This window comes from Poecilia mexicana, unplaced genomic scaffold, assembly GCF_051168715.1.
Source record: "Poecilia mexicana isolate PSO_F unplaced genomic scaffold, ASM5116871v1 scaffold_4, whole genome shotgun sequence".
In the NCBI taxonomy this organism is placed as follows: Eukaryota; Metazoa; Chordata; class Actinopteri; order Cyprinodontiformes; family Poeciliidae; genus Poecilia; species Poecilia mexicana.
The window spans coordinates 21,497,726-21,510,224 of NW_028263373.1; the positions used below are offsets into that span (position 1 = coordinate 21,497,726).

Sequence of the window (12,499 nt, forward strand, 5' to 3'; positions counted from 1 at the left end):
CTGGTGCTTTTTTTCCTTGGACTGAGCGGTTATTCCTGGTGAAGTGCAGGGACTGTCATTATGTGATAACATGTTGCTCTCTGTGTGTCTCCACCCTGCTGGCATCCTCTCTTCTGATGAACTTCTTGGGTTTGTGGCTCCCAAATGAGACCAGAAACCAGAAGAGAATAAGATTCACTCAGTTTGGTTTCTCAGTCAACTGGAGATTAATGAGCTCTTCAGAGGGCAATAATTAGAGGTCAGACACCAAAGATGCTCGTTAAGTTAAAAACTGAGTTTTTTCAAGATCAGATGATAAAATCTATTTGCAGTCAGGCTGGTTGTAGAAATTAACCCTAAATGTTTTAAAGTTATGATAAAAATGATCTTAAGATGTAAAAAGACAAAAGAAGAATGTTGCTTTAAATCCATCCATCCATCCATCCATCCATCCATCCATCCATCCATCCATCCATCCATCCATCCATCCATCCATCCATCCATCCATCCATCCATCCATCCATCCATCCATCCATCCATCCATCCATCCATCCATCCATCCATCCATCCATCCATCCTGTTGTACATTTGTGACCATATTTTGGACCTGGAACCTAAATTAACCTGTTTATCTCTTCCTTCAACACAAAGCTGCTCCTTCATTCTGCTGATCAATCTGCAGAAAACATGGAACAAAAACTAAATTCAGCTAAAAGTTTTAATTTTTTCACAGCAGCACCATGAATACTTCAAAGATTTACACAGCACAAATGAAAGGTTAGTAAATGTGAGGATGAATTTCTGTATTATGACAACACCTAAAAGCAGCCGAACCAGTAGAGCCAGTCAAAAGCTCACCTGTAAATATCTGGGTTACTCAAAACCAAGCCAAGTATTTTACCACAGGGTAAAATACTGTTAAACACATAAAACTCCACTGCTGAGTTTTATATAAATTGTATAAAATGTTGTATAAAAAGATTTCAGATAGGCCTGGCACACTGAATACATTCACATTAGTGCTCCATTAGTGCTTACTTCATTTCTTGGCATTTCATTCAATTTAAATTTGGAAGGTTATTCTTATTCTAACAACTGCTTTATGCCTTAATACTTTTTTATTTTTGTCTGTATTTAAAGGAGTTCTTTCATATACACCTATGTTGTATTAAATGCTTTTTCAAATATATATAAATTATGTATGTAACATATTCCTTGAACTAAGGATCCCCCACAATCAGTCTCTGATTGTCACAATCAATCTGGAGAGTGTTTCTAGAAGGAAATATGCATGTTTAAGTTTACCTTGTGATCTTACAGATAGATTTTCATTTCCCCCCAGAATGAACTGACTTTAATTTAATTCCTGCATAAATCCTACTTCTACGTCCTCAGATCTCTAAATCTAAGTCTCCATTTTTTTTCACTAAATAAAAGCTGACTGGACCTTTTGTGCCTTTGGATGTGGCGCTTTTTAGAAGTATTTTTCTGAATCATTACTCACTTATTGTGAGGCAGCAGCGCCATCCACTGGTTGGAGTCCCACATTCACCGGAAGAGACCGTTGGCGTAACCAGACCATCAAAGATGGCGGCGCTGGTTGGTAGGTAATGTTTTGATTAAACCATTTCACGTTTATTTTTAACATTATTGACGTCTTTAAATTGATGTTGCCTTTGATATTTAAAATTAAGTTCAGAAATAGGCAATATCTGGGTTTTTGACAATGCAGGAGGTTGTATTTGTAACTTTTAGAGACGTGGTACGCTGACCTTGCTCCGTCTGCGTTAGCCAAGCGGCTAACACAGGTTAGCTGGGACAGACAGTTACGTGATGAGTCCCAGCTGAAAACCCAACATTACAGCTATAATTTTACGCGATGTGACTATTTTAAATACGCTAAAGTGATTTTTGATGCAGTAATTTAAAAGTTTAGTGCTGGTTTATGCAAATGTGGCGTAAATAAAAAATGTTCACCCGTTTTGCTTATATTATTGGAACCAAACTTATTGGGAAAACGCTTCTAGTTTACATGTTTCGTCTGCAGTTGTAATAAAAAAATGCAAGTAATAGCAATTGAAAGCTTGGATAAAATCCGCCAGATATGGTGAACATTTCGGCATCCATATAAGACCCTCAAGTAACTCAGTTACATAGTTTGGCATCTTTAGTTTATGGAAAAGTATCAACTGTGATTGGCTTTCATATCCTAATTCTGAAATGCAGTATGAGAGTTTTACATTTTCACGTTTAAACAGAATATTGTTACTTTATAAAGGTATGAGACAACAAAATGTTGGTGTCAAGTAATACTAAAACTGTCTATTGTGCCAAATTTGGACGCATTTATTACTTTCTTACAATTATTATTTTCTTATCCTGAGTATTGAAACGCGTCATTACTGAACAGTAAGAATGATCTATAATGTTGTTCAATAAGTTGTAAAAATAGTCAGATTTTATTTGTCATTTTGAATACCTTTGAATAAGCTGCATAGATTTGATCAGTTCCTCAGACAAAAATTACAATATTAAGTTTGTATTTTTATTTCTTTTTCCATCTTGTACATAAACTAACTGAATAAAAATCTTTATTAATTGTGATATGTAGTAATTAAATTAATTATGCCAGGAAATACCTCAAATTAACTACCTGGTTTGGATAGTGCAAAAAATAAAGCAATTTAAGTTTTCATTTCAGCTCACTGTAAAACTTATTGCTCATTTGTGACCAATTTTGAGAATATTTTATTATGAATTACATCAAGAAAATTATCATAGTCATCATAATTTACTGACAGTAAACTGTGACTTAAAGTATCATTTAAGAGACATTAAGAATATATTCACATTTGATTAATGTAAGAAATGTCACAAGCAATCTTGGTTTACAGTCATCAGTTCCACATTACACTTTTTACTATATATTATATTGTGTAATAACCCTTGGATGTGAATTTGTGGAGTTTTTATTTATTTTTTGTTTATAAAATGCTTTTATTTTGCAGCACCTCGCCTGGCTCTGTTTGGCTCGTTTTCAACCAGGTAAAAAGCCTCTAATCTTGTTACCTGTTGGCTGACTCTGTGCCTCCTGCTGTTTTCTGCCTTGCAACATAAGAGCTTGTTTTAGGAAACGACTTCGTATTTTTGGGAGTGGGGTCAGATGGTCTTCAGTCATAGAAAGTGATCCGTGGTGAAAAGCAAATACAGAAACATTTGCTGTTTTCTGCTGACAGCTGCAGTGTTCAGCTTGTCGGCCTTCCAGAGGAATCGCCTAGTTAAACTCGAATGCATCACGAAGTTTAGAGACTCAGAAGAAATAAGTCCTTCCATCTGTCCCTTTCACACACTCCCTTACAGCGATAGTGTCCTTCTATTTCTCATTTATATGCTCAAGTAATTTCTTTCTCTTTTTCCATCAGGCCAATTTCAGTTTTTGCTATTCAGCAGAAATGTCTCCACAGCAGCGCTAAAGGTGATAATACCACCAGCAGCAGGTGAGCTTAACCAGAGGACTGACGTAACACACACCGGGTCACCATGAGGCATGTTTTAACTGGCTCCTCTGTGTTTGCAGTGTTGTGCCAGTCAGAGAGAAAAGCACAGCTGTGGCTGCAGCCAAGCCAGCAGCAGTGGCCAGCAGCAAGGCGGATTATGTGGTGGCGAAGCTCGATGATCTGGTCAACTGGGCCCGCAGAGTCAGTATCTGAGAAGATGCTGGTTTGGATTAGATTTATAGTGTTGATTGTTGCATCTCTGACATCCACTATATTGGCAAAACGCATAGACACTGCATGTTTGTATATACGTCTCAAAATGATATATTTTCTAGTCTGTAGCTGCGTTTCCAGTGCAAATGTTTGCATATATTAATCTTTAATACACTCTTAAAATAAAAATAAACCTGTAATATCAGGTCTCACTACGCTTTTGCAGTTTTTGTTTCATCAAGGTGTTGATTAAATAAATATTGGTTTATTCTCTGCTTTGTTTCTCCCATCAGAGCTCTCTGTGGCCTATGACCTTTGGCTTGGCGTGCTGCGCTGTGGAGATGATGCACATGGCGGCCCCTCGTTACGACATGGACCGCTTCGGAGTCGTGTTCAGAGCGAGTCCTCGACAGGCTGATGTCATGATTGTGGCGGGAACTCTGACCAATAAGATGGCTCCAGCTCTGCGGAAGGTGAGAGGATGGAAAGTCTCATAAATAAATGTTGAATTTTATGTTGTTTTCACTCCTGATAGTCCAGGAGACATCCTTGGATTCGAGACCAAAATTGCAACATTTGTTACATTTTCAGCTGGTGCAGTTTGTTTTCACACTGCACTGTATCAAATGATCCAAACACTTAGAAAAACCTTCTCACCTGTTTGGGCGCTGCAGCAAGAACCACTGAAAAAAAACAAAACAAACTTCTGAATAAGACACTGATGGAAACTTCCTTCTTTACGAAATGTAATAAAAATGGAGTCGAGTCAGAGTTTAGCAGTTGTAGGATTTCACTTTTGTCTTTGGTAAAAGACCACGAGCCGTTCCTTCTGGTGTTAGACCCTCGCCTTTGTTTTGGTTGTATTTACCCAGAATGCCCTGCATTATAGCCCACTTCCTGCTTTTGGGGCAGACTCTGGTCCTCTTGGTGTTCATATATCCAGACTTCACTTCAACTGAACAGAGGCAGAGATTTTTAGGCGGACCAGAGTTCACATTTTTAGTCCCCAAACAAAGCAGACTTTCTGTTCAAACTAAATGGATCATAAATCCATTTAAAGACCTGTTGTGCAGAATTAACTTTTTGTATGTTTTTTTTTTTTTTTTTTTTTTTTTTTACTTCCATTTGCTTCTAAAGTAATGCAAAGCATTTAAGAAAACACCCTGCTGTTTTTTGGCAATAAATTGTTTTTTGGTGTCTTGAAAACAAGCAGTTTCAAAAACTTACCACATTCAACGAGCATTCCGCCGTTACCTAGCAACCCCAGCTAAGGCCAGCCCCGTTACCTAGCAACCCAAACTGAGGCCTGCACTTTTGGTGATATGGTTTTAGCGTTGGCTGCTGGAAAAGACGGATGTTTTGTTGTTGACTTACCACATGCAATGACAGGAACAGATTTTTCAAAGAATTTGGATCGTTTGACACATTGCAGTGTGAAAGCAAACCACACCAGCTGAAAACGAAACAAATGTTGCAATTTTGGTCACCAAATTAACAACATCTCCTGGACTATCAGGAGTGAAAACAGCCTAAAATTAGACTTTCCAACTTATTGGTTGTTCTGCTTCTCAAAGATGTACAGTTGTATAATTGTACATCTGTTTGCAGCCATTTTCATGTGCGAGTGTAAACGTTGAGTTGAGGGGTGTGGCCAGCAGCTAATTGGATTTAAAGTGACAAGAGGCCCTAAAACAGATTGTTCTGAAAGGAGCTCAAAATACTGACCAGACTAAAATCTAATTATGAGTTTGTGGAGAAAAATGTCATGAACATGTTTTGTTTATCCCATAAACATATCTCAAGGAAGCAGAATAGGCCACCGTTAAATAGTATTTTAAGAATTGGCCAAACATTGACAGATTGACGCATGAAATGCAGATCAATAATAATCCTCATCTGAGATTATGCCACCTCATTTTTTAGAGGTCTAATAGAAAAGCGTTGTTTTGTTTTGAGCCTGTAAACACCGACAGCAGCATCAGTCAGACCGAATCAGAGCGATGGGAACAGTATAGCTGAGTTAAAGCTGCCTGGATTAGGAGCAGCCTGGCATGGAGCTTCACTCCAGCTGAATATACAGATTAGTTCTGACTCAGACTTGTGTAACTACAGCTAAAAGACTCCTTCCACCCAACAGGTGTACGACCAGATGCCTGAGCCCAGATACGTCATTTCCATGGGAAGGTGAGTTATTCCTTCACGTTGTTGAACCAGAAGAGTCGCAGTCGAGATATTTTGACGACATGGGCTTTGAATTTTATCACAATGTTTTGTGGTACTATAGTGACAATGACATAAATTATGATTAAAAATATTTATTTATTACTTCTTTTTTAGGTAGATGTATGGCTAAATCCCCTTCTTCACTATGCCTCTTACTTAAACGAGTGTGATTTATATCTCTAACCTGCACACAGTAACTACATTTAATCATAGTTTTTAATTTACTGACAGTGGTGAAAATAGTAAAAAATAACACTCCCTATAATGCTGTCAGTTTCCTTTGGTTTTCAACATAATTAATTTCAATGTAGAGATTTTTAAAGTGTAATTTGTTAAAAAATAAACAGATTTCATATGGTCTTACATTCTTTAACTGACAACTCTGAATTGTATTTAGGCCCAGATTGTGTAAATTTTTTAAAAATCTTATTTATTTATTTCAGGACATCATGGCTCAAAGTAGTATGAGAAAATCACAGCTTAAAAAGTTATTAGGACCAAAAATGCTCAATTTATTACCTATTAAAGTAATAGGCAAGAAGTTGTTTTCTTTAAAAAATATTAAAGATGCTGCATTCAGAAACCTCCATCCAGTCTGCAAACTAAATGTGAAATATAGTTACTATAGTTACAAGTATTTATCACATGGTGGCAGTATTGGCCTTCTTATCAGGATTAAAGCTGAAGTTAAACTTCAAACCCATCTACCTGAGTAACTCTTTGCATATCTTTAGTCTCTAGACAGACTAAAAATATTTAATGTTTTTCTGATTTCGTTCCTGTAGTTGTGCTAACGGAGGAGGTTACTACCACTACTCCTACGCTGTGGTCCGAGGCTGTGACCGGATCGTACCGGTGGACATTTATGTTCCAGGTAAGCTTGAAATTTATGTTCAGTGACATTAAAAAGTGGTTTTTGCATAGTTTAAATCAAATTACATAAACCAGAATTTATGTAATTCTGGTTTATGTGAGTCATAATAAACAAAAATATACATATATTGCTCTGTGCAGTGAGTTTCACTTTTTTAGCTGGAATAAATAATTTATTGATATGCATAATTTAATTCTTAAAAACTAAATTCTTGAATCTTCTCGTTAACTAGGTCTGCAGCTAAAAGTTATTAGTAATCTATTATTCTATCGATTATTCTGATCAATAATCAAGCAATTTGGGGGGGAAATTAACAAATTGCATTTTTTTTCATTCAGAATACAAATGAAAATAAGAAACTAAACATTTTACTGCCTAAAATGCAATAATATAGTGTTCCTTCAGTGTACGTTTGATCATTTTTGGCATCTCCAGCTAAAAAGATACTAAATGAATACTTAATAAATAAATACTTATATTCAGAAAGCTGTATCTAAATACAGCAGTTTTTGGTTATACCGTGTTTCCCCGAAAGTAAGACAGTGTCTTACTTTATTTTTATCCCCAATAGCCCCACTATGTCTTACTTTCGGGGTATGTCTTATATTGGAAAAAAATTGTCGAATTTTTTGTTTTAACCATAAAACGCGGAAGTGGGCAGGAAGGCATTAAGATCAGAGGGAGGTGGCAGACGCGGCAACGTATGGAGAGGGGGACGGTGCGGACGTGGGCAGGAGGCGGCGCGCAGCTAGATGAGAGGTGTTTCCCCGAAAAGTAAGACATATGTCTTACTTTCGGGGTACGGCTTATATTTGCCGACCCCCCTGAAACCCCCGATACGTCTTACAATCGGGGGTGTCTTACTATCGGGGAAACACGGTAAGTTCATGTTTTTTGGAGTTTGTAAAATGAGCCGTTTCTTACGAATGGACCTACCAACCCCAGCAAAACCCAGGCCGTTACTTAGCAACCCCATCAGAGCTCCACCCGTCACCTAGCAACCCAAGCTGAGCTCCATTGTTTTCGCTGTACAATGGCTGCTGGAAAAGACAAGTGTTTTGTTGTTGACATCCCACCCAGAAACTACTAGCTGCATTCTTCTTGGTTGTGCAGGAGGCTCTACTTCTGCTTTTCAAAGATGTACAGTTGTATAATAGTTTATATGTTTGCGTTCATTTTTATGTGCGAGTGTAAATGTTGAGTTGGAGGTGTGGCCACCAGACAAAACTCATTATCTAAGAATGATTTTGTGCAAAAAATCCAATGAATATGTTTTGTATCGCTCATAACCTGTTCCAGGAAGCATAATAGGTCACCTTCAATGGCTTCTTTATGTTCCCAGGTTGTCCTCCCACAGCAGAAGCTCTCCTGTATGGCTGTTTACAGCTGCAAAAGAAAATCAAACGAGAGAAGAAGATAAGTATCTGGTTCAGGAAGTGAGCGTGTAGTATATCTGTGTAAATCTGTGTGTAAATGTGTTTCTGGTTTCATTTGGAGCATTGCTCCTCTTCCACGTAGAGCAGCAGAAACTTCAGTAAATGAAATATTGTAATTTATGCAAAGCTGCTTACCATGAGACTCACCAGCTTCTGCTCTGTTTAGGTTTCTGGGTCTTTAAATTAACGTTACTGTTTTAAAACACAGTTTAAAGGCAAATCAGTTTAAGCAGCATTTATGACTCTACACACGGTTGTAAACAAAACAAGTGATGCACCACAATATAATAAATGTTGTTTCCAATAAATTTTGGTTCATAAAAATCAAGGATTTTGTCATTTTTGCAACTGCTAATTTTTGGTTGACACAAAATAATGAATTGTTAGTTATATTAAGTAATAAAAAACACAAATTGTTTGCAGATATCTTAATGCATTAATTAAATACATAAGTAGATTGCTACATATATGGAAATTATTCAAAGTTGTGTTAAACTGCATAAATTTGATGGTTTTTGCTAGAATTTCGTCCCATTCCTCCTGACAGAAAACTGACCTAAAACAAGAATTTTAAGTCAGACTGAGAAAAATAAATGTATTTTTGTACTTTGACTCATCTGGGTTGTTTTTTTTTAGCTTTGTCTTAATTCATCACTAACACAATTGTTGAATTATCTGTGTGTCCACATCATTTTAATGCCTTAAAATGTTCATTTGAAAAAAGTAAGTTAGCCTTAAATATGTTAATCACATGTCTTAAGTTTGGTCTTGGTAGATCTGTTTATAATCTAATATAATGAATGTATTTTTCTCTCATGGGACTTTTATGTCAGGCAAAGGTTTGAGTCAAACAGATCTCTTCACTGCATTCTGTGACTTACTGCAAATATACCATGCTAGCTAGCTAGCTGGCATTTCTGAAGCTATCATGGGTCAGTGCAAATTTACCCAGTTAAATTCCATCCATAATGGTCTTTAAAGTTCTTAGAAATTCTTACATGATTTGAGTCTGTAAAACATGCAGAAACCCTGATTATAATTTTTTAGAGTCTTGCACTTTTTAACTTCCATAAAAGAAAAGTTAACGATGAAAATCATTTTCTAGAATCTTCAGCCACAGCTGCTTCACTGCATGCTTAATCATTGTAAAGGTAAAACATTTATTTATGCAACACGCATTTGAACCTACAAATATTCACTTACATTTGTTGTGAGAGTTTATGAGTCATGCATTCACTTTGTGTTATTGCTCCTGGGTGCTCTTGTTCTTTAGCTGCGAACATATCAGACATTGTACTCTTTATGGTTTTAACAAAACTGCATTTGGTTACTGAATACTGTTTTAACGCATTATCACTGAATCAGCCACGAGTTTACATTGAAGCACTTTCAAACAGACGAACATTTGTTATATCCAACAGGCAAGGTTGCTCATATGCAGACATTTTCTTTATTTTTGAAATCATCTGCCCGATGTTAGATAAAAAGCATGGTTGATAAAACCTGGTAAAAACCAGCTCCACTTCCTACGCCATTTGCTTCGCACTAAGCTCTCAGCTGTTGAGAAGCGATTGCTTGGACTCCGCTGAAGTTTTTAATTTTACCCAATCGCTAACGTTTGCCCGTGACGTATGTAATGCGTCAGTTCGACGCTAAGAAGCTTATCGGAAATTGCCTGCGCTGTAAGCAACCGTTTCTCCACTGCTAAGATAATAGTGCCAATCCGAATAAGGCTGCTCTTAATGTTAATTCAATATTTGGACTCGAACTGAACGGCTTCGTTCACCTTCTGACTAAAAACTGCAGGTGGACTACAATTCTAAAACAGCGCAGAACATTTACGTCATCGTTAACAACTTCGCTGATTGGCCCAATCAAAAAAAAAAATTACCGGTGGGAATCGAAGCGAAGGAGAGAAAGCCCAAACTGTGAACAGTAAGCTAATGACCAGGCTAACACTGTACTCTTTCAATAATACTTCATTTTTACTGTGAAAATAGAAGAATAAGATGTGGAATTTTAGTTCGAGATTGTTCTCTCTGGTCAAACGCAGACATATTCTCTACAGTTCCCTCCCCTGCCCTGTTATATAGCACTGTAAATGAACACGTACGGCTGGTCGGTGAAGTCCTGATTCAGATCTGTGAGCCGCCAGCAGCTGTGGTTTCCCACCAGAGAGCAGTCTGTTGTTGCATCATCCATCCGTCTAATGATTAATGGCTCCTCGCCAGGTGGTTACTTGTTCCTACGTGTTCACTCTTTAATCTCACCTTACACTTATCTCCAACCATAAATTCAGACATCCGTCCTATACTCAGCTGTTACAGACAGTTTAAGAGATTATATTTTAATACAAAACTATTCATACGCGTCCATTTCTTTTTCATGCTGCAGCCAAACTTCAATGTGTTTTGTTAGGATTTTATGTGGCAGGCGACTAGCATTTTTTAAATCCCATTTCTCCATTAATCGATTAAAATAATAGACTACTAAAACAATCCTTAGCTGCAGCTCTAAACCTATTTAAAAACAAGAATCGTTTTCAGCTAAAGTTGGTAAGAGCCATTGCGAGGTCGGAAGAATCACTTCACGGTAAACCTACATTTTCTGCAGTCTTGATGGGCATTTAGTTTTTATTTTAGCTCTTTACATCACCACTCATATTAACGTAGATATTTGTGCATCGTATTTCCTAATTTATCTCGCTGTTATCTTCAGAAATATTCACAGACATAGGTGTGCAGATTTACAGATAGTACCTCATTTATATATTTAAGATTTTTATTTCAGAAACTTCCTATTCAAACTCTGTTTGCTTTTAAAACCACATGTGAAATCTCCACCCCGGGAAGGTTTTTACTGAGCCAGCATTGTTGTTTTCAGGTTTATAAATGACAAACACAACAAAACATAAATAACACGAGTACTGCAGACGGGGAACATCTTGCACTATAACTGCAAGAAAGCATGTTTTTGTCCTGTTCCATCAGTAATCATTTCACAACGTAGACTTGGAGTGGGTGCATCCATGACAGGAGGCGTGTTGGGTGATGTAAGACCTGGAAACAGGTGAGTTTGATGTTGGAGTAGAAGGGAAATTAAAACCAGTACAAGAATTTTGTGACAGGAAGAAAATCTAATAACATCAGCTACAATAAATATAGGGCTGAAATGATTAATCGTGATTAATCGATTATTGAAGTGAACGTCAGCTAATTTAGTAATCGATTAATCATTAAGTAGAATCATTAATTAAACCAAAACTATAAAAAATATATTTTGCATTTAAGAAAATAAATATTTGTAATATTTTCTATATAGACCTCCTCAAGTGACATAAATAACTTCACCTTGTTGAAATTCTATTAAAGAAATTCAGCACCTTTCCTAATCATTAATCATTTACTCAAAAAAAAAAAAAAACAACAGATCAGCCAGCCCTACACTGTATTGATAGAAATGGCTGAGCTAGATGTAGTTTTTCATATGCATCCTTTGCTACAAATGATCAAACTCTAAAATAATGCTGTTTTTGAACTTAAGGCGGACGGAGCCTGGTGCTGCAAGGCTGGAGGCCTTGTCCTGTTAGGCTGTGATTTTATTATCTTTTTATTACTTTCTTTTTCTTTCTCACTGTTTAACCCTGTAAATTCTAGACTAACAGGTAACCAATTAATGCACAAAATCCGCGTAGGACAGCGAAAGTCCTAGCGCAAAATTTTCGCGAAACAGGCGGACGGAGCCTGGTGCTGCAAGGCTGGAGGCCTTGTCCTGTTAGGCTGTGATTTTATCTTTTCTTTTTATCTTTTTATTACTTTCTTTTTCTTTCTCACTGTTTAAAATTATGTAAAGCACTTTGAAATGCCTTGCTGCTGAAATGTGCTATACAAATAAAATTTGATTGATTGATTGATTGATTAAGGCAATAAAATGCTTATTTTCTTATTTAAAATAGAAATTGAATAATTTGCATCTTTTACTTTATTTCTATTGTTTAAAAAGGCTTACGTATAAAATCTACAAAATATGGCATTTTTAAAATCCAGATGATTAATTGATAACTAAAATAATCGATAATTGCAGCCCTGCTCTATAAGTTCAGCACATCCACCCTTTATTCCCCCTTATGCATTTCTGATTTAATAAAAGTGGTCAAATGAAAAATGTATTCTTTTTTTGTCTGACAGATCAATTGATTATCTAAAATAACCAATAGAATAATCGATTACTAAAGTAATCATTAGTTGTAGACCTAAATAAATACAAAAAACATTAAA

At 36.5% G+C, this 12,499-nt stretch overlaps 1 protein-coding gene across 1 annotated transcript; it reads left to right on the plus strand.

Moving 5' to 3' along the window:
* The first annotated feature begins 1,496 nt into the window (after nt 1–1,496).
* On the plus strand, nt 1,497–8,546 carry ndufs7 (NADH:ubiquinone oxidoreductase core subunit S7). Its single transcript, XM_014990923.2, has 8 exons — nt 1,497–1,582; nt 2,988–3,024; nt 3,402–3,476; nt 3,557–3,677; nt 3,983–4,162; nt 5,827–5,873; nt 6,698–6,786; nt 8,129–8,546. The coding sequence occupies exons 1-8, from the start codon at nt 1,567–1,569 to the stop codon at nt 8,224–8,226; spliced, it is 663 nt and encodes a 220-aa protein (XP_014846409.1). The 5' UTR covers nt 1,497–1,566; the 3' UTR covers nt 8,227–8,546.
* Nucleotides 8,547–12,499: the final 3,953 nt, after the last annotated feature.